We start from the raw sequence: 27,500 nt of genomic DNA on the forward strand, positions 1-27,500 counted from the left end.
AATAGTGCAAAATCAACTTTCACAAAACAAACAAAAAAACATCAATGGTACATTAAATACAATTTTAATACAAAATTGAATGCCTCTTTTCTATTTGCAGCCTTCTGAGGTAAATATCAACATTAACTTGGTGGGCAGGGGCGGGGTTTGGTGGTAGCAGGGGTGTATATTGTAGCGTCCTGGAAGAGTTAGTGCTGGAAGGGGTTCTGGGTATTTGTTCTGTTGTGTTTATGCTGTGTTACGGTGCGGATGCTCTCCTGAAATGTGTATGTCATTCTTGTTTGGTGTGGGTTCACAGTGTGGCGCATATTTGTAACAGTGTTAAAGTTGTTTATACGGCCACCCTCAGTGTGATCTGTATGGCTCTTGACCAAGTATTATTGCATTCTCTCGTGTGTGTGTAAAAGCCATATATATTATGTGACTGGGCCGGCACGCTGTTTGTATGGAGGGAAAGCGGACGTGACGACAGGTTGTAGAGGACGTTGAAGACAGTGCCTTTAAGTCACGCCCCCAATAATGTTGTCCGGGTGGAAATTGGGAGAAATTTGGGAGAATGATTGCCCCGGGAGATTTTCAGGAGGGGCACTGAAATTTGGGAGTCTCCCGGGAAAATCGGGGGGGATGGCAAGTATGAGTATTAACGGTGAATGCAGTGTAACAGCGGCCCCGCCGCTGTATAATACCGGCAGGCCAGCCCTAATGTTAATTTGATATTGCCTCAAGGGCCAAATGGTATTACACGGCGGGCCAAATGTGGCCCGCGGGCCGAAGTTTGACACCCATGCATTAAGCCATTAAGTTACCGGTACTTACATTTTTTGGGAAAATGTTTTCCTTATTTACCATATTAAGGTCTACAAAGTAGAATAATGTAAACGTATTGATGAACCTACAAACTCTGACCTCAACTTCGATTGAACACAGTTGGAATACATTTTGGCCCCACATCAGTAAACTTATAGTGATCTCACAAATGTTCTAGATGAATAGACTAGGGGTGTCTTGAAAAAAGTCTGATTCTACTCTCGACCTCAGGAGGTGTGTTGGGAGGATGTTCTCGAGATGGGGTGACACTGCCGCCGGATAAACAGACTAACATGTAGCATGTAGCCGTGCTACATGCTCCTGCTTGAGGAATAACTCGCAAATAAGATCTCTTTATTTGTGGGGTGCTCTTGCTAGCATACATGTAGCATACAGTGCAAAAACCTTTGGCTCATAGTCGATAATCAATCGTTTCACATTTGATTATGAAAACCCTTAGTCGGAGACAGCCCTAGTATAGACAAACACCATCCCATCCCAGATGTAGTCCAAGGTAATTTCTTTCATTTTATTTGAGTTCTTTTTGAAAATATGTTCTTCTCTTAAAGTAAAAAAAGTTGGTAAGAATCAGCTAAATTTAACAAGTTGCAACGCTTCAAAATGCAGCACATAAACCAGTCTACCGAATACACGTCTTCCTAATTTTTCACTGCAAACCTCCTTATGGGTTTGTGCAACATGTCACAAGTGTTTATTTTCTTCAGAAGAGAATGTGTAAGTTTGTTGACGAAGTAAAAGGTAAAAATGGCAGGATAAAAAGTTGGTGCCCTATGCTCTCTTTTTTCTTTTCTTTATGTATGCATTTATAGGATGCAAAAATATAAACAATGAAAAAAAAAAACAATTTTTTACAAAAAAAACCCAACTCATGAACTCCATGTGGCCTTACAGTTGTGATATGACAACATTTTCCAATAATGCAGATCTAGCCTGTAATTATGGGCAGGTCACCATAGCAACCAAAACATCAATATGCCTCCTTTAATTAAGTTTCTGGTCAAATCTGTTTCCTCCAGTCGCCATGGGTGTGTCTTCAATCAGGACATGCACCCACGCACAATCGTGCGCACACACACACACCCACGATTTAATCAATTATAGAACTAAATGCTGTAATTTATTTTCTTAATATGTAAAATTATAACATTAAATTATCTGATTTAAACATGCTGTAATCAAATGTAGTACAAATTCTCAAAACAATTAACGCATACCATTCTTAGTCATCCCATCACACACAACAGTACATACTATGATTGCAAAAGGTGATATAGATTACATGAGCATAGATTGCACACACTGTAATGGTTGTATTGTCTACTACTATGGTCGCATGTGTGTTAATGCCTTAAATAACATGCAAGAGTACGCTAACACAACAAAGACAAGACTAACAACACAAACATGCAATTCGGTGATACTTCATAAACGCAAGTAAGCTTCTAAGAGAACATTCCGGCGCTTAAACTCACACTTAAACACGGAATGTATAATTTATATTAATTGATGCGTTTGAATGATAAAAGCATTCAAGCACTTCAACAGATGAATTAATGATGATGTTACAATTAACACCGTGAGCCTGACATTTGTACGCCGCTAATTACCACCGATACTCATAATTATTATTTTATTATTATGGCATATACAAGCAGCAGGTGTACAGTAGTAGTTATCATGTCTGCTTCACCGCGGCATAAAAAGCGAATGGATGGATGACAAACATACAATATAGTTTCAGTTTCATCCATGTCTCTGTGAACATGTAAGTGGGAGGAGTGTGCACATGTTGTTAAGGCTAAACAAAACAAATCTCCTCTTGATGAGAGGGAAAATCCCTTCTGTCCTCTAGAAACCTCCGTCCCACTAACCCTTATGACCCGAGACCAGTGTAATCCTTTGTAATGTATGTGGTAATGTCTAATGCTGGTTTGTGAGGCTCTGTGTGTATCTCCAACACGCACACACCCACACACATATGTGAAGCTTTAAAAATCCCTGCCTTATCTCTTCCGTCAGTCTCCTAAACCTATTTAAAGCCACTGTAAGTAATAATTTGTTTGACATTTTTGCTCATAGGCTCACCCTACAGTTCTAAAGTTATTTTTTATTGTTTACTAGTCATGGGTCAAACAATACTGAAGCACTGATGCATTATGAAACACAAAGACACACCGAGGGACGCAGTATTAAGAGAAGAAAATGTGACCGATACAGCTACTGAGTCATTTGACTGTGAAGCGCTAAACCATGTTTATCAGTACGCGCTTCTTTCGGGTCAGAAGTAACCGATCGTACTAAAGGAAGTCGGGGGAGAAGCATGCCGTTTGACATCGATTTGTCATCAACCATTTAATGGTGCGATGAAACTAAGAAAAAGGAAACGTTGCAATGTGGGGGATAATTTTGATCTGGGTTTTATAAACGCAGATACGAATGTATGTACAACAGCAAATGCTCTCCAAAATAATCTTCCTCATTTTGAAGAAATAAAATAAGAGGAACTCCTGCGACTTGTAAATGGGAGAAAACAAACAACATGTTTACTTGACCCACTTCCTGGGAAACTTATCAATGAGCTGTTTGTAATTTTAGAACCATCAATGTTAAATATTATTAACCTATCCCATTCCTCTGGTACTGTTCTCCTAGCATTCAAAACAGCGGTTATTCATTTTCTGCTCATAAACCTAACCTCGATTCTCACCTACTGGTAAACTACCGGCCGGTGTCGCACTTCCTCTTTTTCGCTAAAATTCTCAAAATAATTGTGGCACAGCAGCTAAATGAACACTTAGCATCTAACAATCTCTGTGAACCCTTTTTGTCTGGTTTCAGGCAAATCCCTCTATGGAGACAGCCCTCTCAAAAGTGACAAATGACCTATTGCTAACTATGAACTCTGATGCATCATCCATGTTGCTGCTACTTAATCTTAGCGCTGCTTTCGATACCATCAATCATAACATTCTAACGTATCAAAACCATATCTGTATAATAGAATTAGCCTTTTCTTAGTGTAACTCCTATCTTACTGACAGGATGCAGTGCGTCTCCCATAACAATGTGACCTCGGAGTATGTTATGGTAACGTTTGGAGTTCCACAGGGTTCGGTTGTCGGCCCTGCACTCTTAAGCATCTACATGCTGCCACTAGGCGATATCATACGCAAAAACAGTTTTAGCTTTCACTGTTATGCTGATGACACCCAACTCTAGATGCCCATAAAGCTGACCAACACGCCAGATTGTAGTCACCTGGAGGTGTGTCTAAATGAAATTAAACAATGGATGTGCAGCAACTTTTTCCGTCTTAATGCTAAGAAAACGGAAATGTTGATTATCATCGGTCTGCTAGACTTCTGCATTTATTTAAGGATCCCACCTTAAAATTTGACAATAAAACAATTTAAGATATGCATTGAGGCTATAAAGTGTGTTATGTCCAATCACTCGATAATCAAACTAACTAATTGATAGATCACACAATTACTAAAATAATCAATGCCTGCAGCCCTAATCTACTCCATTAATGAGCAGCTTTCTCTAAAACGGTATGGTTTATTTGGGTGATGTTTGGCGGGCCAAACAAAGGTTTTGACGGTTCACCTATTGATAATTCATACCCATTCTCTGAAAAATAATGTTATTGCCAATGCTAGTAGTAACGCAACATGAAAAGCTCTTCAGGCTATAGATTACTAAAGTGGACCAATTGGGGTTGCTATGGCAATAACAACATTCCATGTCCACAGTAAGCCAATCCGTCAAATCATACTAAAACTGTTCAAGTTTATTTTTGCTCTGAGACCGAAACATTGAGTTGATGTATTTTTTTCCACTGGAAATGAAGCGAAGCATAGAGTAACTTTGACAAACTTTGCGTCAGACGCACACACACACACACACACACACACACACACACACACACACACACACACACACACACACACACACACACACACACACAGTTGTGCCTGTTTAAAGTCTGGCCCGGTGAACACAGGTTCTTTTGTTTTCCACCTAAAGTCGGTGTCCTGCTCCCCTACTTCTCTCCAACTGAAATCCCAATAGGCTCGTTTTACCACTAAATCCTCCTTAGGCGAATAAAAAAGTGGAAGGGAAACTACTTGACAGGCCTTACACCTCTCTTCCTCCCCATCTATCATACATACAGTCGTACATTTCAACATGTGGGGGGGGGGGGGGATCTAAGTTTGTAAAACAACTGATAAAATAACTGATAAGAATTGCTCACTAGTGTCAGCAATAAAATGTTCAATAGGACACTGCAGATCTTTTTTACACTTTCCTTTTTTCCCCCTAATATCTTCACATTTGTCCCACGATACATCAATAAGACAGCCAGGAGACTTTCACGGGGAACTGCACTTTTTGGGGGGAATTTTGCCTATCATTCACACTTATTATGTACGACAAGAACACATGTTTTTCTTTTTTATGCATTCAAAAGTATGCTTACAATGGAGCTTTGAAAGTCGCTCTATTCTGCCTATTACGCCCATAAAAAAACATCCAAACACCTCCATTAAGGTTTTATGTACATGATGTAAGTATATATGTAATGTAGTAACAGGCATATTTATAATAACATTTAATATTTACATATTTTGCTCATATTAAGCATACGCGGCGCATTCATTTCAAAACGCATCAAGACGTGCACTTTTTCTTTTCCAACATCACTGATTATTACTCATTGCAGACTTAATGAGAGCCAACGAACATAATAAAACATAACTTACTGTACAATGTCTGCTGCCATTAGGATCCCGACTGATAGAATGTTGTTATAGCACTGTTTAGATGAAGAATAACTCATAACACTTGCGAAGAAAAGGGGGGTATGTATGTATGTATATATGTATATACATACATACATACACACACACGCACACGCACACGCACGCACACACGCACACACACACACACACACAATACACACATATAAACCATAGTTGACTTTGGTTTTTGGCTAAGACCAGGAATCTTGGGCTCGAAAAGGTTGGTGACCACTGATCTAAAATAAACTTCCACGAGAAAAGAAGCAAGGAAGCAGCTCACTTGTCGATCATGTCAATATTGGCACACAAGCTTGAGATCATGGTGTTGCTATAAATAGTTTGTCTGCATTAGGGTTTATAATAACAATATCACTAATTCTTGGGTTGATATTCAAGTCACGAAATGTAAATGGAGTATTGTTGACAGTTTTTGGATGGTTATTTATTAGGTTTTATGGGAGAAATGAAGGACGTCTCATTAGCTCAGTTGTAAGCAGACTTTTCTTTTTGAGTTAGAATGCATTAAAAAAACATCTGTCATTATGTAAACAATAGTAAAATTTCCAAAAAAAGTGAATGTTCCCTTTAAATGCATGGGTCCCAGTTGTATTAAGACGGAAAGAGGAGAGGTGAAAACACAAATCAGAGTGCCAAAGAGAAGACAATGGTTAAATCTAATATTTCAGTGCTGGGTTTCCCCATCACTGTTAAAGCGATCACACTAGACAAAAGAAAGTATTATCACTTTTCTCTTGAGAGTTGAGGCTTTTATCTTCTCTTTTTTCAGTCTAGCATGAAGGGTAGGTCGTGAGAACAACTGGCTAAAGATTCACATTTAAGCCACCACTTTGACTCTTAGGACACTTTCACTGTACAGTTGACTTGTTAAGCCGTTACCTTGTCCTTGGCCTCGCTCAACTGATCCTCCAGTTCAGAGAAGCTGAAGCCAGCCACGGTGATGAAGTCACCAATTACAGCCACAAACTTATCTCCGCGTTCCCTCGTCCTGCTGTGCTGCTGGTAGTGCAGCTCCTGGTGCAAGAACAAGACAGGAAAGGTTTCACTTCTGAGCTGAACTTTGGCTTATTGGCTATATGTAGTGTACAGTTATGGTCATAAGTTTACATGAACTCACCAAGGGAATGAATGTTTTATCAATTTAGGTCTTTACTTGAACTTCTCTTATTTTTTTTACCAATTGGGTGGAATGCTATACAACGTATTTAAATTATTTTGGGTGCACAAGTGTTATAGTCTATTTAAGTCAATTTTTTATTTGTAATAATTAACAGAAAATCAGAATTATACTACTGTATTATTATTCTGGCTGCATATTTGACCACTCTTCTTAGCAGAATTAAATTGGTTGGGTTTACAGTTTTTAAGCACACAGGTAGTTCACAAATGTCCTACAGAGTTTAATGGGGCTTTGTTTAGGCATGTCATTCAATGAGTATAACTTTAGCCTGCTTTATCCATTCTAAAAAAAGTTATTGATGTGTATTTGGAATAACTCTCTCGTTGGAACAGCTAATCATGTCCACGTTTGAGCAATCTAGCTGCATTTCAGGTGAGGAGGCTTTTACATCACCTTACCTATGTTTGTAAGCACTACTTAAATGCAGGGCCACCCCTGGCTAAATTGGGGCCCTAAGCAGCATTTTATTTTGAAGCCCTCTCACCCATTACAATATATTTTCACATTGCATATTTATGTAAACATTTGTTATACCTTTTAAATCAAACTTGAACTAAATTGTATGTGTATTTGTAACAAATTCAAGGGATATAAATTGATAAATATTTTGTTATGGCAAAATAACACATTTAACGTACATTTGTAAATGTTCCTGACACTTTGTTCCCAGTACAACTATTAACATGCCTATTAATAACACTGCGTGCCACTCGAGACAATGACAATATTTGGTTGAATTTGCCATACATATTCTTATCAGTGACACAGCAGGAAGAGGCTAGTAGTAAGTTTGCGGTAAATATTCATATGAAGGGCCCTGCTATTTATGATCTGTGCATAGGGAGGAGCGGCCCTGCCGTAATGACTCCTCTCAACATACTTCTTGTCATTATGGTTTGATAACTCAATTATGGGTCTCGTCTAATCATCATACCTCTGTCCAGATGCCATTTGGTTTCTCAATGTGTACAGTTGCAAATTACTAGATGACTAGATTTCGGAGCAGGTTTCCTCCATTGCCTGTAAAACTGGCTTTTGCTGTGGGTAGTCACACTGGTGTTCCAGCACGTTGTAGTTTGTGACAGGCTCGAGCCTTGAAAGTTCCTAAGTTGTTCCTAAACATGCTCACCAATTTCCTCTCATCTGAGCATGACAGCATGTGGCGAAGTGGGGACACATCTAATTAACTTGTACTTACATCTGTACTTTATTGTTTGTTGATTTTGGAATCCGCTGTCGTTTAGAAAAGGCTACAAATGCAAGTAATGAGTATTGGTTGATCCAATTATTGCAGTCAAACAAATTATTTTATGCTGCCAAAGAGAAACTATGAGTTGCAGTCAATCATGATCACTAACGAGACGCTAATTGGGCCTAACTTTGTGAAATTAAGATATTCTGGTAGCTTCAGCAACGCTTATTAGAAGATTTGGGTGACTGTCAGGGTGTCTATAAAAAATTCTGACCATGTTTCTCCGAAACTCCAATTGCATTAAAAACCTCACCCTAGTAATTAATGTGTACCCTTCCCAAAATCATAATTACAGGGATGAGAAGAACCAGTGGAAGCAAACAACACAAACTCACCGCCTCAAGAGCCTTCAGTCCATTTTTTATGCTGTACACCTCTTTTTCTAATTCTGCCAAACTAGGAACAAAAACAAAACAAAAACACATAACAATAAATTCTTGCAAGTTAAAGTCACATTTGGTGCTGGTGATGTTTCAGTTTACATAGATGCTGCTAAAAGAGTGTACTGTACTTACTTGACTTTTGCAGCCTCTGGTACGGTGCTGAGGTCCAGCTGGATGTGTAGCGTGTCAGGGTAGTTCTTCTCAAAGATCATGATCAGGTAGTGCAGCATTGTGATGCTCCTGGTCAAATTGGAGGGAAAAATACAGAACTGTTAATCGAGGCTCATGCTAACTTTATCTTAAAATACAATTGCCTTTATGAATGGACACACAGACAAGCTATCCTGATTCAATTTGACCATAAAGTACTACAAAAAAGTCTTCTGTGGTCTGGAAACAGATTATTTTGACAGATTTAAAAAAGCTAAATTATCATATCAGAGTAAGGGGAAGAGAATGTATGGCGAAAGAAAACTCACGATCTAAAACACCCACATAATGTATCGGCTATGGTGGAGGAGTGTTATGGCTTTCGCATGGATGACTGGTGTGTGAATATGAGTGTGAATGCTGTCTGTCTATCTGTGTTGGCCCTGCGATGAGGTAGTGACTTGTCCAGGGTGTACCCCGCCTCCCGCCCGAATGCAGCTGAGATAGGCTCCAGCACCCCCCGCGCCCCCGAAAGGGACAAGCGGTAGAAAATGGATGAATGGACTGGTAAGCAAAAGTGCCCACTGTTTATTGAGGATGTGAATGCTGACATAAGTAGCAAGACCAGGGGCGCCGCTAGGGATTTTGGGCCCCATGAAAAGAATCTTTACAGGGACCCCAACACAGTGTCATTATTTTTTCTGTATTATAATTTCATCATCATTAGGGGCCTCTCTGGGCCCCCTCCATCATGGGCCCCTAGAATCTGTCTCCTTTACCCCCCCTTTTCGGTGCCCCTGAGCAAGACGAATTGTGAACTGTTAGGGCTATACTCTCTAATCACACTCAGCGATGCTACTAAACAGGATAAAACTTTTACACTCAGGTTAGCACCCTTTGAGAAAAAAAAGAGGAAAACTGACAACAACAAAAAAGGAAAATTTTTAGTGCTGCCACGCAAGCTCTGAAAGAAAATTTTGAAAATCAAGACTACATTTCCTGGACTATATTTTTTCTTTAGATTTATTCTCATCTACCAACCACTTTTGGTTGTCTTTTTGACACTTACATGTCCCATGTAATAAATATATCACAGAATGTTTAGCATTTTGAGTAGATAATTTACTAACATTATTATCATCGAAAATGTCTACGAATGTTCCCATTCATCCAGTTCATTGTCATCTCAGGGCATTCAATCGATCCCAACTGGACTGTTTGGTTTGTCTTAAAAGATGTGTCGGCGCTCATCCGAGTAGGCTTCATCAGTTCGTGCTCATAATCATAATCTAAAAAATTAGATTGGTCAGATCGAGTCCAGCAGCTGGTGCCAAAACCCCTAGTATTTATACTCCAAAAACCAGGAGGGTGTGCTTGGGCAATGATGGTGTCACCCTGCCGTAGTGAGAAAAACAACTGTTTAAATGCAAACGAGCAATCCTAACTGTCAAAGCAAATGTAATGCAATTGAAATGTAATGTAAAATTATATAATATGTATTTAAATAATTTTGAAAACCTTTCCCATTTGGTAACTCTATCTTAAAGCCACACCCCCTCAGGTGATATACTTCCGGTGTTGACACCTCTGTTTACATCCGTCAAGTCAAAAACATACCTTCTAGCTGGTTACTAATAAATGCTCTACAACGACAACTGGTTTGGAACTATCAGTGTTCGGATTGTAATTATCCAAATATGATTAGCAGTAAAGTGGACAGCGGTCAACGTTGTGGCTCGGAGAGCGAACGCAGGTGACAACAAGTTTTGGCATTAAATAAGAAAATAAGATAGTAAACATATTAGATAACTTCTCTTTCAGTCGTAAGTAAGGAGACAACAAGTATTAATTTCCTGCTGACATATGCAGTATCATATTGTGTCATTTCTGGTTGTTTTATTTTGTCAAAATTATGAGGGACAAGCGGTAGAACATGGATTAATAATCTACTTGTTCATTTACTGTTAATATCTGCTTACTTTCTCTTTTAACATGATCTATCTACACTCATGTTCAAATGTAATAGTCAATTATTCCTCTGTTGTTTGATACTTTACATAAGTTTTGGGTGATACTACAAATGTTGGTATTAATATAATACCAAGTATTTACAGTGTCATACATTGGTCATAATTAAAGTTCTCCTGTGCCCAGGCATGTATTTCCTGGGTTTATAAACAATAAAAAAGACAAAAGACTTTGTTATAAAAAAATATTGATGTAATCATTGCAATATTGACTATGTACGGCTCTTGTACTTGGTAGCGTTATAGTCAATGTCTATGTATGGTGACCCACCCATGGTATTTGTTTACATTCAGGAGCGCTAACTTGCTTTTAGCTGTTAGCTGAAGTATCCTCCTACAGTGTGTGGTAAAGCATGTTTTGCTATTCCTCATCCTGTAGGGATAATATTTGTAATAAACATAGTTTATTTGTTGCCATGGAGGCGAGGATTTCTGATTTAGAAGTAGCCGAAACACTGCAGACTTTGGATGAACGTTAGCCGCTAGCTAGCTAACGGCTAACAAGCGCAAGAGCTAAGCCCTTTTTGCAGAGCGTCGCTTCAGTCTTTATAGCTTCAACTTCATTGTTAGTTTTTAAGCCAAAATGCGTCCACTCTTCCTTTTCTATCTCCATGCTGTTTCTGTGTGCGTTGCCTAACATGCACCTCTGCTCATTTTACCAGCAATGTCATGTAAACGCCGCCTTGTCCGGAAAATAATTAAGTACAGGTATTTTTCAGAAGAAGTATAGTACCGTTTTTAATGAATTAGAACCGTATACCGTACAACCCTAGTTCACACTTATGTGAAAAAAAAATCACTTACAGGTCACATATGAGCAAAAATAAATGAAATGACATGTAATGTGAACATAGCCAATGTCTCTGTCCTCAGTCAAAGTCTGCATCTTCTTACCTGTCTATGCTTGACTTGGTATCAGCGATTTTATTGAGGCTGGAGACCTTGAACCCGAACGCATTTCCTCTCTGGCCCTTGTTCATGAAGTTACCAAAGGCAAGCACAACCTCCAGGATCTGAGCGAGCCTCTTGCTCCGGACAATCTCCCTGGAAGCGTTCAAGATGGCTGTGGGAGAATATGGAGTGAGAGAAGTGAATGGAGAGAATCCTTGTTGTGGTGATTGATAGTACATTTGGTAAGTATGTCACTCAGCTTTTTAAAGGCACACTTCATGAGGTCTACTCAACAATCTACAGTGATCTAATACAATACATCTGGAGCTTTTTTCCAAGACACTCATTCATGTTTTAGCTGTACAGTTTCCTTATTTCCAATGTCCTTCACAATGATTGATTAATAAAGCTTTCAGTAAGTGGACAGATCAGTAGGGAAGCCCATCAAGTCCTTCCACCCACTTACATAACAGCAGTAGGAAGAAAGAATATTCCCAACTCTGTGCTGTCAGTTTCCTTCCCCCGGAGAACAGGCCTCTCTGGCAAAGTGCAGGTGCTTCCCTCTCCCCACAGAGGAAACCTCAGTGTGAATGCTCAAACCATTATAATCCATACTGTTATTGTTCCAGCTCATTGTGCCATGATAACGCATTAGAATCATTATCAGTTACAGTGTTCTGCTTGACACACAGAACAGCCTGGCTGAACTCTGCTCCATCTTTTGAAAATTCTTCTATTAAACACTTTGGGTGGTCCAGGAAATTACAGTCTCATCTTGGGTAAAACAACGCAAAATGATTGAGAACTTAGTATGTGTGGTTTGGGAACATTTGGACCGAACAACAAAGATTTCAAGAAGCTTGGATCCCAACCCAATCCTTGCAGCATTAGGCTTCTGTTTTCTTTCCAATCCTGATGGCCAGTAAAGTCACAAGATATATTGTATTTGATCTCTCGGGCTAAAAAAAATGCTGCAGCACACACACAAACTATCGCAGAAAAAAACAACAAACATGCGCGCTCACATGACCATGGGATTCATTTAAAGTCTTTTTGTTCCCTTCAGGTCTTTGAGTTGAGCTGCGTGTTTACGAGCAAAGGCTTTTCCGTCTCAACATCAGCCAATTTTCCAAAACATCCTCCTTGGTAACATGGAAGCCCGTTTGTAGAGAACACGCTCTCTAACCCACACACACTCTTTTGCACACATGCACACGAGGGACCTGAACCCACGTTGGAGCTTTGACAAGGCACTTTTAGACACAGTTTATGCATTTGACTATCCTACAACATTACATTATTAGCTTGTCATAATGAACATCTTGGCTCCATCTGTGCTAAAACTGCAGAACAAACCTTTCAACTAAAGTGAAATCTTTAATCCTTTTTTAAATTTAATCTGTTTAAAGCATACTTTTATCACAGTTTGCCTATTCCATAAATATAAAATAATGAGTTAATTCTGTCTCCTTACCTTCCACTTTTGGCTTGGTTTCAGCAAGGCGCTCTGCAAACTTCTTCTTAAAGAACAGAGCCTGTAGTCTCTGTTGGTAGTGGTCAATTCTAATGAAAAGAAGAGGAGAAAATAACTGAGGTCAACTTGAAGTTGGCTTGAAATCAACCAAAGATATTGATAAATATGCTTGGAAAACATAGGGAAGGGGTTGGGATTTTAAACAGTGTAATTCAACTTAATAGGCAAAATTCCACAAAAAAATGCAATTCCTTATTGTTCACAATCATTATAATATACATGACGAAGACATATTTTTTTTAATGCATTCTAAATATTAAATAAATGCAATCAAAAGACCGCTTACAATGGAGCCTATGGGAGCCACTCTATTCTGCCTATAAAGCCTTAAAAAACATCCAAACACCTCCATTAAGGTTCCATATACATGCTGTAAGTATATACAGTATGTAATGTAGTAACAGGCACATTTATTTAACATTTAATTTTAATATATTTTGATCATTTCAAGCATCATCAAAAATGCATCATAACATTTGCTTTTTTTTTTAACAGCATCACTGAATATTATTTACTGCAGACTTAATGAGAGACACAAAACATAATAAAACATCACTTACTGTGCAAGGTCTGCCTTAATTAGGATGTTGACTGCTGGGACATTCATATATTCCCGTTTAGATGGAGACTAACTCATAATCGTCGCAAAGAAAAGGGGGATGGACCCAAGCGTCTTTTCTTGGAGTCTCTTTTTGTACTAACTTTTCAGAATACGTTCTCAGCCTTCTTCTATCCTGGTGAGAGGCATGATTTATAATCTACAATAAACTTCCAGGGAGCAGAGAAGTGATAGAGCAGCAGACCATTCGACGATGTCAACATTGGCTTGTGATCATGGCGCCGCTATAATAGTTTGTCTGTGTTACCGCTTATAATGATAATATCACTAATACTGGGTAATATTCAAATCATGAAGCACTTCCCATTGCCTCAGCTGTAAGCAAACTTTTATTTATCTTTACCAGTTAGAATGCATTAAAAAAAATCCAATCGTCGTCATGTCTTTAATAATTGTAAACGATAGGTAAAATTCCAAAAAAGTGCAGTTCCCATTTAACAGTGCCCCAACTTAGGAGTGTTTTGGGACAAGCGTTGTCTGTCGGCTAATTGTTATGCTCCAAAGGGGCACCATCATGCAAAACATACCTTTCTTACTTATTGGTACCTACTGTTTTGTATCTGGGATCTGCTTAAGTCCCGACAATTTGAAATTAAACCGTGGAGGCATTGCGGAGATATTTATACAATAATCTTGCCTTCCTTCCTACTTCCACCAAACGAGCTGTTTGCAATATGCACAATTGGTGATGTCACAAACTTAGAAAACTGTCAGGGGATTATCAGTAAATGGTATAAATGAGTGCCCTGCGCGCATCCGCCATTGTAGTCCATGCCGTGGTCAATAAGCTCCTTTTTTGGCTATTCTCTTGTTGTGGGGCAGACTGTCACAAATGCACATTCATCCTTTATTTTTGCAATTTCTAACAAAGTAGCATATGGTTCTCACTTATATCTGTTAGTAGGCTTGCTATAGAAGTGCTGAAAACTACAACAAAGTGGGCAAGGAGAAGACTCTATCGAAGTGGAGGCATGTAAATAAGACCACCCACAAAATGACGCATGCTGAAGAGGCAGTCAGAAAGTCTCACAAAAACGATCTGTAAAACATAACTGATGCAAAATTTTGAACAAAGAACACCCATTACATGTTCGGTAGACCACAATGAAGTGTTTTAAATGTAGAAAAAAAAATCATAATATGACCCCTTTAAGTTGCAAGCAAACATTTGAGTTAAAAGAATCTCCGCCATTAGTTGGCATATCGAATGTCATGAGAACCCTGTAAAATCCGCCCAAACATCTGGTCTTACTCGCTAGCATAAGCTTATAGCTAGATATATACATTTGTTTTTCCAACAATGAGAAGGAAGAAAGTCAATGTCAATGACAAAAACATGACTGAGCGTGTAGCTAGCTAACTTGGCGAACCAGTTGGAGCTACCTACGTACGTATTGTTTTTCATGCAATATGTATTATCGAGAAGTTTGATTTTTTTTTTTTAAAGGTATGTTACATGTTACAATTGGGCTGTTTTGGAGGCACTGAATTGAGATACAAGTGTTTTGAGTTAAGAGCTCTGTCACAGAACCAGTTAGGATCATAAGTTGAAGTACTATTTTATTAAATGTTAAAACAAATACCGAACATGTATTTCATGGACTGCAAGCAATACAATGGACAGGATAACAGTGCACAACAAGAAACAAAGTTTTAGTCAGCTTTTTGAAAACACCCAGCGTGTGGTAAGGGAAGTTGACGTCTAATTTACCCTTGCAATGTTACTTATAACTTTAAAACTGTGGGCTTGCTATGTTTGGAATCTCCTCTTATTGCTCGTAAACATTCTTTATGAAGGCGTGTGTACCGGGCGGATAAAACAGTGGTAGTGTACCTGCTCATTTCAAAAAGGAATCGATCTGCTCTGGCCATGCGCTCCAGTTCGTGTTTGTGCTCCTCCAGTAGATCAATGTCGCTCTTCTCTGGGACAAACTTCAGCAACTAAAAATAAACACAGGTAACAGTGACTTGAATGCATTATGTAGGGCCAGCGAAAATATTTACCAGTTATAATGTAAACATTTAATGTAGAACCCATCCAAACCTCTTATCTACCTGATTAATTTGTTTGTGTGTAACTGTTATGATAAGAACTTGTTCGTGGATTTGTGATGGGGAAAAAATAATACTGATGCATGACATTGGCTCTTAGAAAACACCACAAGCTCAATGAATTACATATGGAAAAAAGAAATACAAATGTGCGTTACAGCATATATCAAATATATATTATATTAGTATATATTAAAACGACTCATTTCTACTCTATCAATGAAATCATAATAATTATGTTTCTTCAGTCTGAAGTACAAATGCTTACCTGCTCCAGCATATCTTTGGCCAACTCTTCTCGCTCATCCATCTCTAGGATCGCCCTCTTGATCTCTTCATTGCTCATTTTTAATCTTCAAAGGAGGAAGAAAAATATATATTTGAGTATGAAACCACACCACATTCAGATTTTACAATATTTTGTTTGTGGCTTCATTTTGGTATTTAATATTACTTATTATTATCATTATCATTATTATCATCATTATTGGACTTCCGAAGGTACCCTACCCTTAACCTAACGTCACCACCCCACATACACACAAACGGTATGTGTACATACTGACAAATTATTATAATTTGGTTGAAAGTCTTTAAAAAAAAAAAAAAATCTTGAATACAATTTTTTACATGCAGAATGCAGCTTGTAATGTATCCAAGCATTTGCATGGAAACAACTTTAGTATGGTTTTTTTCTGATTACGGTATCTGATTGGTAAATGGGTTATACTTGTATAGCGCTTTTCTACCTTTTTAAGGAACTCAAAACACTTTGACACTATTTCCACATTCACCCATTCACACACTGATGGCGGGAGCTGCCATGCAAGGCGCTAACCAGGACCCATCAGAAGCAAGGGTGAAGTGTCTTGCTCAAGGACTCAACAGACGTGACTAGGATGGCAGAAGATGGGGATTGAACCAGGAACCCTCAGGTTGCTGGCACAGCCACTCTCCCAACAGCACCACGCAGATTAATGATTAATGTAGAACTATCATTAGTGGATAATATTTATCAAAATAATAATTCAATATTTTATCCATAATTAGTGCATATACAAAACCCAAAACCAGTGAAGTTGGCACGTTGTGTAAATCGTAAACAAAAACAGAATACAATGATTTGCAAATCCTTTTCAACCTATATTAAATTGAATACACGGCAAAGACAAGATACTTAACGTTCAAACTGGTAAACTTTGTTATTTTTTGCAAATATTAGCTCACTTGGAATTTGATGCCTGCAACATGTTTCAAAAAAGCTGGCACAAGTGGCAAGAAAGACTGAAAAAGTTGAGGAATGCTCATCAAACACTTATTTGGAACATCGCACAGATGAACAGGCTAATTGGGAACAGGTGGGTGCCATGATTGGGTATAAAAGCCGCTTCCATGAAATGCTCAGTCATTCAAAAACAAGGATGGGGCGAGGGTCACCTCTTTGTGAATAAATGCGTGAGCAAATTGTCAAACAGTTTAAGAACATTTCTCAATGAGCTATTGCAAATAATTTAGAGATTTCACCATCTACGGTCTGTAATATCATCAAAAAGTTCAGAGAATCTGGAGAAATTACTGCATGTAAACAGCAAGGTTGAAAACCAACATTAAATGCCTGTGACCTTCAAATCCTCAAGCGGTACTGCCTCAAAAAGCGACATGAGTGTGTAAAGGATATCATCACATGGGCTCAGGTTTCAGAAAACCACTGTCAGTAACTACAGTTCGTCGCTACATCAGTAAGTGCAAGTTAAAACTCTACTATGCAAAGCCAAAGCCATTTATCAACAACACCCAGAAACGCTTCGCTGGGCCCGAGCTCATCTAAGATGGACTGATGCAAAGTAGAAAAGTGTTCTGTGGTCTGACGAGTCCACATTTCAAATTGTTTTTGGAAACTGTGGACGTCGTGTCCTCCGGACCAACGAGGAAAAACCATCCGGACTGTTACAGGCGCAAAGTTCAAAAGCCAGCATCTGTGATGGTATGGGGGTGTAATAGTGCCCAAAGCATGGGTAACTTACACATCTGTGAAGGCACCATTAATGCTGAAAGGTACATACAGGTTTTGGAGCAACATATGTTGCCATCCAAGCATCATGGACACCCCTGCTTATTTCAGCAAGACAATGCCAAGCCACAATCCGCACGTGTTACAACAGCATGGCTTTGTAGTAAAAGAATGAGGGTACTAGACTGGCCTGCCTGTAGTACAGACCTGTCTCCCATTGAAAATGTGTGGTGCATTATGAAGCGTAAAATACGACAATGGAGACCCCGGACTGTTGAACAACTTAAGCTGTACATTAAGCAAGAATGGGAAAGAATTCCACCTGAAAAGCTTAAAAAACTGGTCTCCTCAGTTCCCAAACGTTTACTGAGTGTTGTTAAAAGGAAAGACGATGTAACACAGTGGTAAAAATGCCCCTGTGCCACTTTGTTTTGAAATGTGTTGCCGCCATTAAATTCTAAGTTAATGATTATTTGCAAAAAAATAAATAATTTTCTCAGTTCGAACGTTGAGTATCTTGTCTTTGCAGTCTTCAATTGAATATAAGTTGAAAAGGATTTGCAAATCATTGTATTCTGTTTTTATTTACGATTTACACAACGCGCCAACTTCACTGGTTTTGGGTTTTGTACTAGGTATGAATAAGAGGATGCTCCCCTGTCTTTAAAACTGTTTCTAACTTTTGTCAAGGTTTCTTGAACACACCACAGTTATATACTATCATGCAAAAGTTAAATTTAAAGATAACTTTGTGCAATGCTGCCTCAAATGGATCGATCGTATTTGTATCTCTTTGCTATCACCTCATTCTGGTTCCTAAATATTGGTGCTTTGTGTGAATGCATTTGAGTGAGCTTTGATGAATTTATGACGTCTGCGTTGAGTGAACAGTGAAGTGTTCCATGCTGGATTTGTTTCTACCAAAAGGAAGAAAGCATTTAGATTTTTGCAAGGAGGTGTAGGTAGCGTTACACATTCCTAATTTGATTCTAACAACCTTATTTTTTAAGTTTGACAGCAAAATGGATTTTATCTGAACTTGTACACCATTGTACTATATGACTGATAAAATAAAATAAATAATTAAATTCATGCCACGATCATGTAGCCTCCTAGTGGTTGTGGCCCAAAAAACCCACATTGATTGTTTATGCAAAAAGCTGGCCTAGACAGCAATGATAAACATACTGTTACTTTAACATTTTTTTAGGATAGGGGAAACAAAGCGAATCAACACTGAGCATTAAGATCGTTATTTCAAGATCCAAATTTGTATTACAGTTGTTTGACAACATTGTTGTATAGTTGTATTGATTTTTGAACAACACCTGACTTAAGATATTTAATGTAGCTAAGGTCAAAGGTTTTGCGCTTACATTTACCCTCTTAACTGATTTCCCCAGTGTTTCTGTCACGTGCATATCTGTACTTGTGTCAGTCCTGGGACCATTGCCACGTGATCCCAGTGCCCCTGAGCCGTTATAGGTGTCCAAGGATGTGATCAATAACAGCTTTGTAAGTCTGCACATTGAAACCTTACAGACTAACTGCTGACCTTAATTAGGGTCGGGTGCGCTATTGACACACTATTGAGTCGAGGGGCTTGCTGCAGATTTTTTGGAAAAAGAGAGGCTCCAGGAAGACTGTTTATTGATTTGGACTGGGAGAGGGGTTGTCAAAAGTCTCTAAAAATGGTTTGCATCACGCTGTTAGAAGACAAATGGAAAGCAATTTGCTGAGTGGAAACTGAATGATGACAATTGATTCCAGGTCAGATGTAGAGAGACCTGAGGCCAACTGGGAGGTGGGAGTGTGTGTGGGATCAGGTTAATATAATCTCACATATCCTGCAGCAAGTTGCACATTCTGCTCTGACCTTTGACCCCCACCCAATGGGTCACTGACATTGAAGTGCTAATTAGCTGTATTGATTTAACTAATAAATCCACTAAACAAATCAGTTTGTGGATGATGTGATGTTGCATGGTTACTGTACGTACTTTGAAAGGAGGATGACACAGTTCTGTGCACGTCGGCCATCTATGACTGACAGCTCCTTGACTTTCCTTGTGCTGACATATAAATCATCCATGGAACCGGTCTCCTTCTGCAGAAAGAAAAAGAGAAAGAGATTAATAGATGCATTGCCATGGTTCATAGATCGGTCTTCTGCACAATGAGACGTCTTATTCCTAACATCTGTAACATCTTTAATACATTCAGAGAAGAGGTGACGTTGTGCGTGCATTCGGAGCAGATTAAAAAGTAAAATAAAAATTATCCCTTGTCATTTCAGGGCAGAACAAAAATTTGCTGTCTTGCCAAATAGTTAAGATGTAGTTTGCAGTCATTCACTGTACGTCGAGGTCATTCTTAAAAGGGAATTATAATGCTCATTTTCTGAAGCTTTTAAAATTAAATTGGTTCTCCCTATAGTAAGTTTCTTTTAATAAAATAGTCCATAAATCTCAAGGTTGTGTACACGGTAAAGCTGCATTTTTCTCCCCTTGGCCGAAATTCTTCTCCCTGGCAACGCCTTCTCTGTTGCAATTGGTCACGTGGTCAAACTGTCTTACTGCGGCTTTAGCATCTTAAAAAACACTTTATGATGGCCATTTTCATAAAAAGTGATCAAGGTACTGAAAAGCAGTTATGGCTGCAGGCTACTCCCTAAAGTTGTGACATTAGGAATTTGCAAGATCTGGTGGAAATCTCAAGAAGTTCTCGTACCCGATAATTCGCAAGATTAAGGTGTGGCATATAACTGAAACCAGGGATTACTTAAGAATGATATAGAACATCATGTAGAACAAAAGCACAACATAAACAAAAGTATGACAATTTGGATTTATAGGATAGGGACCCTTTAACTTCTGACAATCTGTAATGTAAGAACTCTGAATGAATTAAAAAAAGTCAAATAAAGAACTTTATGAGGGAAGTCGCCACTGTAGACAATGCATGCAGCCTTAAATAGCTCACGAAGCGACAGTAAAGACTGTTCAAACTTGGTTTGGAGTCAGATAATTTAATGAGCCTCACACAAATGTAAAATATATTTAAAAAAATCTCATGGGTTAGAAGAGTATAAGTCTTGTTAAAAAAAACAGTCTATTTAGTTTCCTGCTTACTAGAAAGTTCTTTTGGTTGTTGGGTGTGAGATTAGATACATCTTTTAAAGAAAATGGCATTTTTCCATACTCTCCTTGACCTCCAAAGGCTGGCAGCAAATGTAAGTTGGCAGTTGAGGATAACTACTTTTATTGGGTTTCCCAAAGTCCTCTACGCTGACATTAAATATTAATTTGCCAGCTCCAAACACTAAAACTGGAACCAATTCTCTTCATCTTTACAGCAGTTTTTACTGGCAGTGAACAAGATATTTTTTGTCCTTCTAGTATTTGCACATTGAATAACATATAAGCCAAATGGATATTTGACAGTTAAGGCGTTAAAACATAAAAACGATAATTATTGCTGTTTGAAGCATCAATTTATGACACTCCATGGTGCAATTACTGACATTCATATCTAATTATCTACAGGATTTTATGAATTTGCTAAATTGACTTAACTGTGTACACCAATTCGGAAACATTTGCAGCTATAAAAAGATAGAGGAAAAAGTAAGACGAACAACATGTTACAGACTTCTAATGCTACAGTGATGTTGTATAAACCTATTGCACATTATTAACACACTAATCCAAAAGAGTCTGTAGCAATGAATGCATGACCTGACAATTACAAATTGTTAAATGACAGACACAGACTAAAAAAAAGGCGAAAGCAATTTGTGGCCACCTGCTGCATGGCAAGGAGAAGGCGCCAGCTGCATAAAAAGGTAGGCAATTGTGTGATGAAGAAGCCATGAACTCACCTGCTTGAAGGATTGGTTAGTGAGCAGGTCCTGCCCAGGCAGCCGGCGAGCGCAGAGACACAAAACACATGCAAAGATTAGCATTTTGAAGCTGAAACACAGTGTTGGCTATAGAGCAAAGGACTGTGCACGCTACAAGCTGAAGCTAAGAAGCCTGCCCAGGAGAAAAACAATACATGTGATACCTCACTTGTAACATAAATGTAATATATGCCTGCTTTTACATGGAAACATAGGAATATGACAAATAAATAAGCAAACAGGGAATACATCTAAGCAGTGGCGGGCTGTGCGTTTCCCACCTAGGCCTTCAGTGATGTCAGACTTCAAAGATTACCTCTCAAAATACCATCATTTATGTCACCACATGACCATTGCTGGAGAAATACTATACAGAAACACATTTACGCCCCAACGGAGCAATGAATCACACCAACAGTATACAAAACAGGTTATTTTCTGGCGTATTTAAAAATCAATTAAAACGCATCAGCAATTAAAACATATCTTATGTGGTACTGTCAAAATTAAAATTGCAAAAAACAGATTAAAAGTGAAAAAATAATTAGTAGGACCTATTCGAAACAGTATAAGCCAGTGGTACCCCTCGTCGTCGGCTTATACGAGTGGAAATGGCTAGCATTTCATCGCCAGAACAGCTGAGCTAGCTTCCAGTGTTGGCCGACATCGTCTCACAAGATGTAGTTTCTCTTTAAATATCCTTCTTGAAAATGGCTTTGCAAATATATATCTGCCATACAATCAACGTTTTGTTCTGCTTCTCTGCTATCCCGGTCTGGCTACCGTGCAACACTTCCTGCTAAATTAAAACTTGTGATACTCACTTTGGAATGACAATTGTGTATCCAATCACAGTCTTGTTAACATCAGGCTACTTGGATATCTGATCTGATTAGCTATCGCAACTGTCTCTCAACTCTATGTATTCTCAAATTCATCCGCTAACGGTCTCAATGAGTATCCAATCACAGGACACGTAAATGTCACGTTCAACCTTAGGCTAGCTAGAAGGCCTTACTGACAACAACTCGTGATCTGATTGGCTATCGCAACTGTCTATCACCTGTATGTGCCCGATCGCTTACAATGCACGGACGCCCGCATTTTTGATTCTGAAGGCTTCTGACAGATTTCGTACAGCATGGCAACATAAGCTAGCTGAATTCTGATTGGATACAAACTAAAACTAAAAACAACAGCACTGGAACAAGCATAATATGGACATGAAGAGAATATGAATACCTTTAGATATTTAGGGAAAGTAAATAAAAAATAATTGTATCACTGTTTTCAACAGACAAATGCAGTTTGTACAGTAACTAGGACCACAATTTGACACAACTTTAAGCAATTTTCCTCATATATCATGACTATATTATCAGTTATTTTTTATTCATTTAATAACAAACTAAACGTAATCCATCAAACTTATTTGCTATCAATATTGTTATTGTTAATTGTCATTGTACATTAAGAACATTCAAATGCATTTTGTGGGAGCTAAATGGCAGAGAGAAACTTTAAATTACAGATATTCATATAAAATATTTTAATTAACTTATTGTAAATTATTTAAATTAGGAGAAATACACTTATATTACACACAATCACACATATATACAGTACTACCATACAACTGGACATATGAAGTATAAGTACTGCTTTAAAACGATTAATTATTTTTTAAGTCAGGGTAATAACACTTTTAAATTTGGATTAATCATGATTAATTCCAGGTTGTTACTTGTATAATTTAGATTAACCTAAAAAATACCCCAATATTTGGACACAAATGTAATTTTTTTTGCCAGTATGTCATCCACACATCAAATTTGTTTTTTCGAAATGTTTTACTTGAATGTACTTCACTTACTTCCCTAAAACTTGCCAATAGTTTTATCTAAAGTTCCATCTGGGTGTATTTTGAAGTGAAATTTGAGAGCAAACACACCAGTCAGAGTCTACTCACTCACCTTTATATATCTTATATTGGCAAATACAGCAATTATAAACAAATACTTGAATTATTGTATCAACTGACATGATGATTCTCTTGTGCAGGTGTACCTGATTAAATGTTCAGTGAGTAGACAGTACATATATTAAAAAGATGACTGGACAGATTGTTTGCTTTTTTGTTTAGATACCAGTTTCACGCATATAGTAACGCAAAATGTGGATTGTTACAATCATGGTTTTATTGTCAAAGATGTTTTGTAATGTCATCTGTGATATTTCTACCTGAATAAATTATTGTGATATTATGTACATTGCGTGTTGTACAAGTTATTGGTATTCATATTGCTGCATGACAATTTCTTAACCGTCTCTATCAATAAACTGTAATATACAGCCAGCTAAACATTCTGTAACTGAGGAATATCAACCAAAACATGTTTTAAAAGAATATACACAGTATTTCAGCCTGCCTGGAAATCCCTCCACTCCTATTCCTCAACTCATGTATTAGCATTTATTTGGGTAGAAATATCACATACCGTATTTTTTGGACTATAAGTCGCAGTTTTTTTCATAGTTTGGCCGGGCTCCAGTGCGACTTATATATGTTTTTTTCCTTCTTTATTATGCATTTTCTGCAGGTGCGACTTATACTCTGGTGCGACTTATACTCCGAAAAAGACGGTATTACATTTCAAAACATATTTGACTATCAAAGAATGACTGTAATGAAAGACATTTTCATTTTGTTAGTATAGTTAAACTGGATGTGATGTTGGATCCTTTTATTTTGAAGCCGGAAGTGTGTGATTGGTTTGAGAAGGTGTCTGACTAAAGACAATAACCACATGCCATTTTACTAAAACAGTAACAATCTACATTTTATGTTGCAAATTCACAAAACTGTATTCTAAACACCTACGTGAAGCCCCACATCGCTGATGCTCCAGCATGCATTTATTTTGCTCCAGTTATGACGACATCCATCTATTTTCTACCACTTGTCCCTCTTGGGGTCACAAGGGTGGCTATAGCCTATCCTAACTGCATTCGGGCAAAAGGTGGGGTACACCCTGGACTTGTTGTCACCCAATTGCAGACATGTACTAAAAAAGTATCTATTGTCTTGCCGAGAGAACAACTTGCCATGGCTTTGGACCTCGGCTTTTCATAATGTACCCTTTTCTTTGTCCATTTCTGCTCGAAAATTTTACCGAATGCAGATACATTTTCCCACGCTACTAAATGGACCGAGGGTCAGACAGGACGTGTGCACGTTACTCGCGCGTCCAAAAAATGTGCGCCGTTAAAGGAACTTATAGTTAACGCGTTATTATTGCACTAACTTTGACAGCCGTAGGTTTTATACCTTGTTTTTGTGAAGTTTTTGTATCTGCACAGCAACAACATAATTTCCATGTTGTGGGATGGATAAAGTATATCCTATTCTATCCCATCTTATCCTATCCTAATTCAACAATAGCAAGTAACATTACCACAAGTTTGTAATTTATGCACAGAAGTAGGTAATTACTATTTAGATCACAGGCGTACAAATAGTTTATCAATTTCTGGGTAAACAGTCACTCTTTTTGTAGTGCGCTCCCTAAAAATTGGGACACCTGATGTCTGCAGCAGTACTGACTGCATTCTACACCTATGCTTATCCAAGAAGCAATGAAGATCCAGCTTCTGCTCTCACACAAATGCCATCAAGATCCACAACTGCAGTTTGAACTCTGTCCCAACACTACAATGTGTCTTTCAGCGGTGAACAGCTGCCTGTGTTAGCTTGTGCGCCGGCCCTTGGCAGTGTCACACAAGTTAAACAATCAAGCCAAATTAACGCATTGAATGAAACTTTGTTATTTCAGGCACACAATAAACATCTGTCTCTGTATATGCGAACACCACACAGCATAAACATGCACACGTGCCATTAGTATGCATTTCTAAACACTGGGTTTCAATCACAAACAAATACAAACCTGTTGTCGTTGATAGGCTGAAAACATCTTCTCTATGTCCTTGAGGTCAAGTATCTTGAAGGCTTTTAGGTCGTCAATGTCATTCCAGATGGTGCCATTGATCATATGCTGATGAATGAAAAAGACGAATGAATAAATGCTGTTGTGTTTGCTTCTATTTCTTGTGTTGTTGGCTCAATGTAACCTACAAATGATCGTGACATATAAAAGAATAGTAATGCATTTTGGATTATATTTAAAGACTGAGGTCGTCTCTCACCTCGCCTATCTTAGCCCAGTTGAAGGACTTCAACGGATGAGATGGCTGAGGGATGGACTTGGAGCGGAGCGTGTTCGCCGAATTGAAAGAAGAGGCAATGGGAGGAGGTGGTACTCCAAAAATGGGAGGAGCCCCTGGTGGAGGAGGTGGGATGCCAGGTGGGGGAGGTGGTGGTGGTGGGGGTGGGCAGCTGAAAGGCAGTGGAGGAGGAGGTGGAGGGAAGCCACCCATCATTGGAGGTGGAGGTGGAGCCACAGGTGCACCAGGAGGCGGAGGAGGTGGTGGAAATGATACGCTGCCACCCTGTGGAAAAGTAAAATACAATGTGAGCGTACATTGTGAACTTAGACAACTCTGGAAGCCCATAAAATGTCCATTTATGCTGATTTTTCAATTTTGGTACAGTGAATAATAAAAAAAGTTAAAGTACTACTGATAGTCACACACACACTCGGTGTGGTGAAATTACCCTCTGCATTTGACCTTGTTTCACCCCCTGGGAGGTGAGGGGAGCAGTGAGCCGCAGCGGTGGCCGCGCTCGGGAATCATTCAAGCAAAATGAAGACCATTAACTTGTACAACATGTAATGTACAGAATGTCAGAAGCATTTATTCAGGTAGAAATATCACAGATTACAACTGGGATAGCAGCCCCCCTGAAAAGTATCTGTTTATTAATGATGAAAAATTATACCTAGTTGCGATTATCACAATTAATTTTGAGTTACCTACGAACAAAATGTGATTAATCGCGATTGAATATTTTAATCGATTGAAAGTCCTAGTTATAATAGTTGGAATTAAACTATGAGACTTGCTGCAAAATTAGCCAACGAAGTATGCATTCTAGAATTAATTTACTAAATTAACCCTCGTGGGTCAGTCCATGCTTTCGGGTGGCCGGGGATTGAACTAGGTCCCCATGTATGAAAATCGATTATGCTAACCACTGTACTAAAAAACCAGGCTTTCAAAACAATTTGCTGCTTTGGTTAAAAAAAATAATGTGTGCAACAGGACTACCTTTTTGACTAATTTCAAGTATAAATCAATCTTTTTTTTCTTTACAATAAAATGTATTCATCAATTTATATGAGTCAGAGACGTGAACATTTTTTAAATAAATATTTGTTTTTTGGTCCCTTCCGGGGTTTAAACCCACATCAGTGAGTTGAAAAGCATGTGTATTATCCTCTTGGCCAAACTGCCTAGCTGTCAAATGATGTCCAACTTTGTATGTTAAAGGGAGCAATTCAGCGAAAGTATTGCCTTTTATGTTAATTTCAGAATAAATAAATTTTTCTTTACTATAACAAGGTTGATTGGCAACACTAAATTGGCCCTAGTGTGTGAATGTGAGTGTGAATGTTGTCTGTCTATCTGTGTTGGCCCTGCGATGAGGTGGCGACTTGTCCAGGGTGTACCCCGCATTCCGCCCGAATGCAGCTGAGCTGGGCTCCAGCGACCCCCCGCGACCCCAAAAGGGACAAGCGGTAGAAAATGGATGGATGGATAACAATTTTTTTTTTTGACAGAGTGGAATATCTTTTGCAGTCAAGGTTATTTTTAGGCGGAAAAAAATGGCAACCATAAGTGAGAATGGTGGAATGAGTACCAATTATATAGTCCAATATTTTGGAAAA

At 38.5% G+C, this 27,500-nt stretch overlaps 1 protein-coding gene across 5 annotated transcripts in view; it reads right to left on the reverse strand.

The window, feature by feature from the left end:
- The window catches only part of daam2 (dishevelled associated activator of morphogenesis 2), a 166,739-nt gene that overhangs the window by 10,611 nt on the left and 128,628 nt on the right, over nucleotides 1-27,500 (reverse strand). For 4 of the 5 annotated variants that reach the window (XM_061968494.2, XM_061968496.2, XM_061968497.2 and 1 more), the window contains exons 14-24: nucleotides 25,858-26,160; nucleotides 25,599-25,706; nucleotides 21,631-21,660; nucleotides 19,751-19,857; nucleotides 16,008-16,092; nucleotides 15,522-15,628; nucleotides 13,009-13,097; nucleotides 11,538-11,706; nucleotides 8,599-8,706; nucleotides 8,419-8,479; nucleotides 6,531-6,665 (exon numbers count right to left, since the gene is read on the reverse strand). In XM_061968494.2, the coding sequence (XP_061824478.1) occupies nucleotides 6,531-6,665; nucleotides 8,419-8,479; nucleotides 8,599-8,706; nucleotides 11,538-11,706; nucleotides 13,009-13,097; nucleotides 15,522-15,628; nucleotides 16,008-16,092; nucleotides 19,751-19,857; nucleotides 21,631-21,660; nucleotides 25,599-25,706; nucleotides 25,858-26,160 (1,302 nt within the window). The remainder of the gene's footprint in view (nucleotides 1-6,530; nucleotides 6,666-8,418; nucleotides 8,480-8,598; nucleotides 8,707-11,537; nucleotides 11,707-13,008; nucleotides 13,098-15,521; nucleotides 15,629-16,007; nucleotides 16,093-19,750; nucleotides 19,858-21,630; nucleotides 21,661-25,598; nucleotides 25,707-25,857; nucleotides 26,161-27,500) is intronic. The other variant, XM_061968499.2, reaches the window with a different exon arrangement.

The sequence above is a fragment of the Nerophis lumbriciformis genome, linkage group LG08, assembly GCF_033978685.3.
Source record: "Nerophis lumbriciformis linkage group LG08, RoL_Nlum_v2.1, whole genome shotgun sequence".
Classification (NCBI taxonomy): Eukaryota; Metazoa; Chordata; class Actinopteri; order Syngnathiformes; family Syngnathidae; genus Nerophis; species Nerophis lumbriciformis.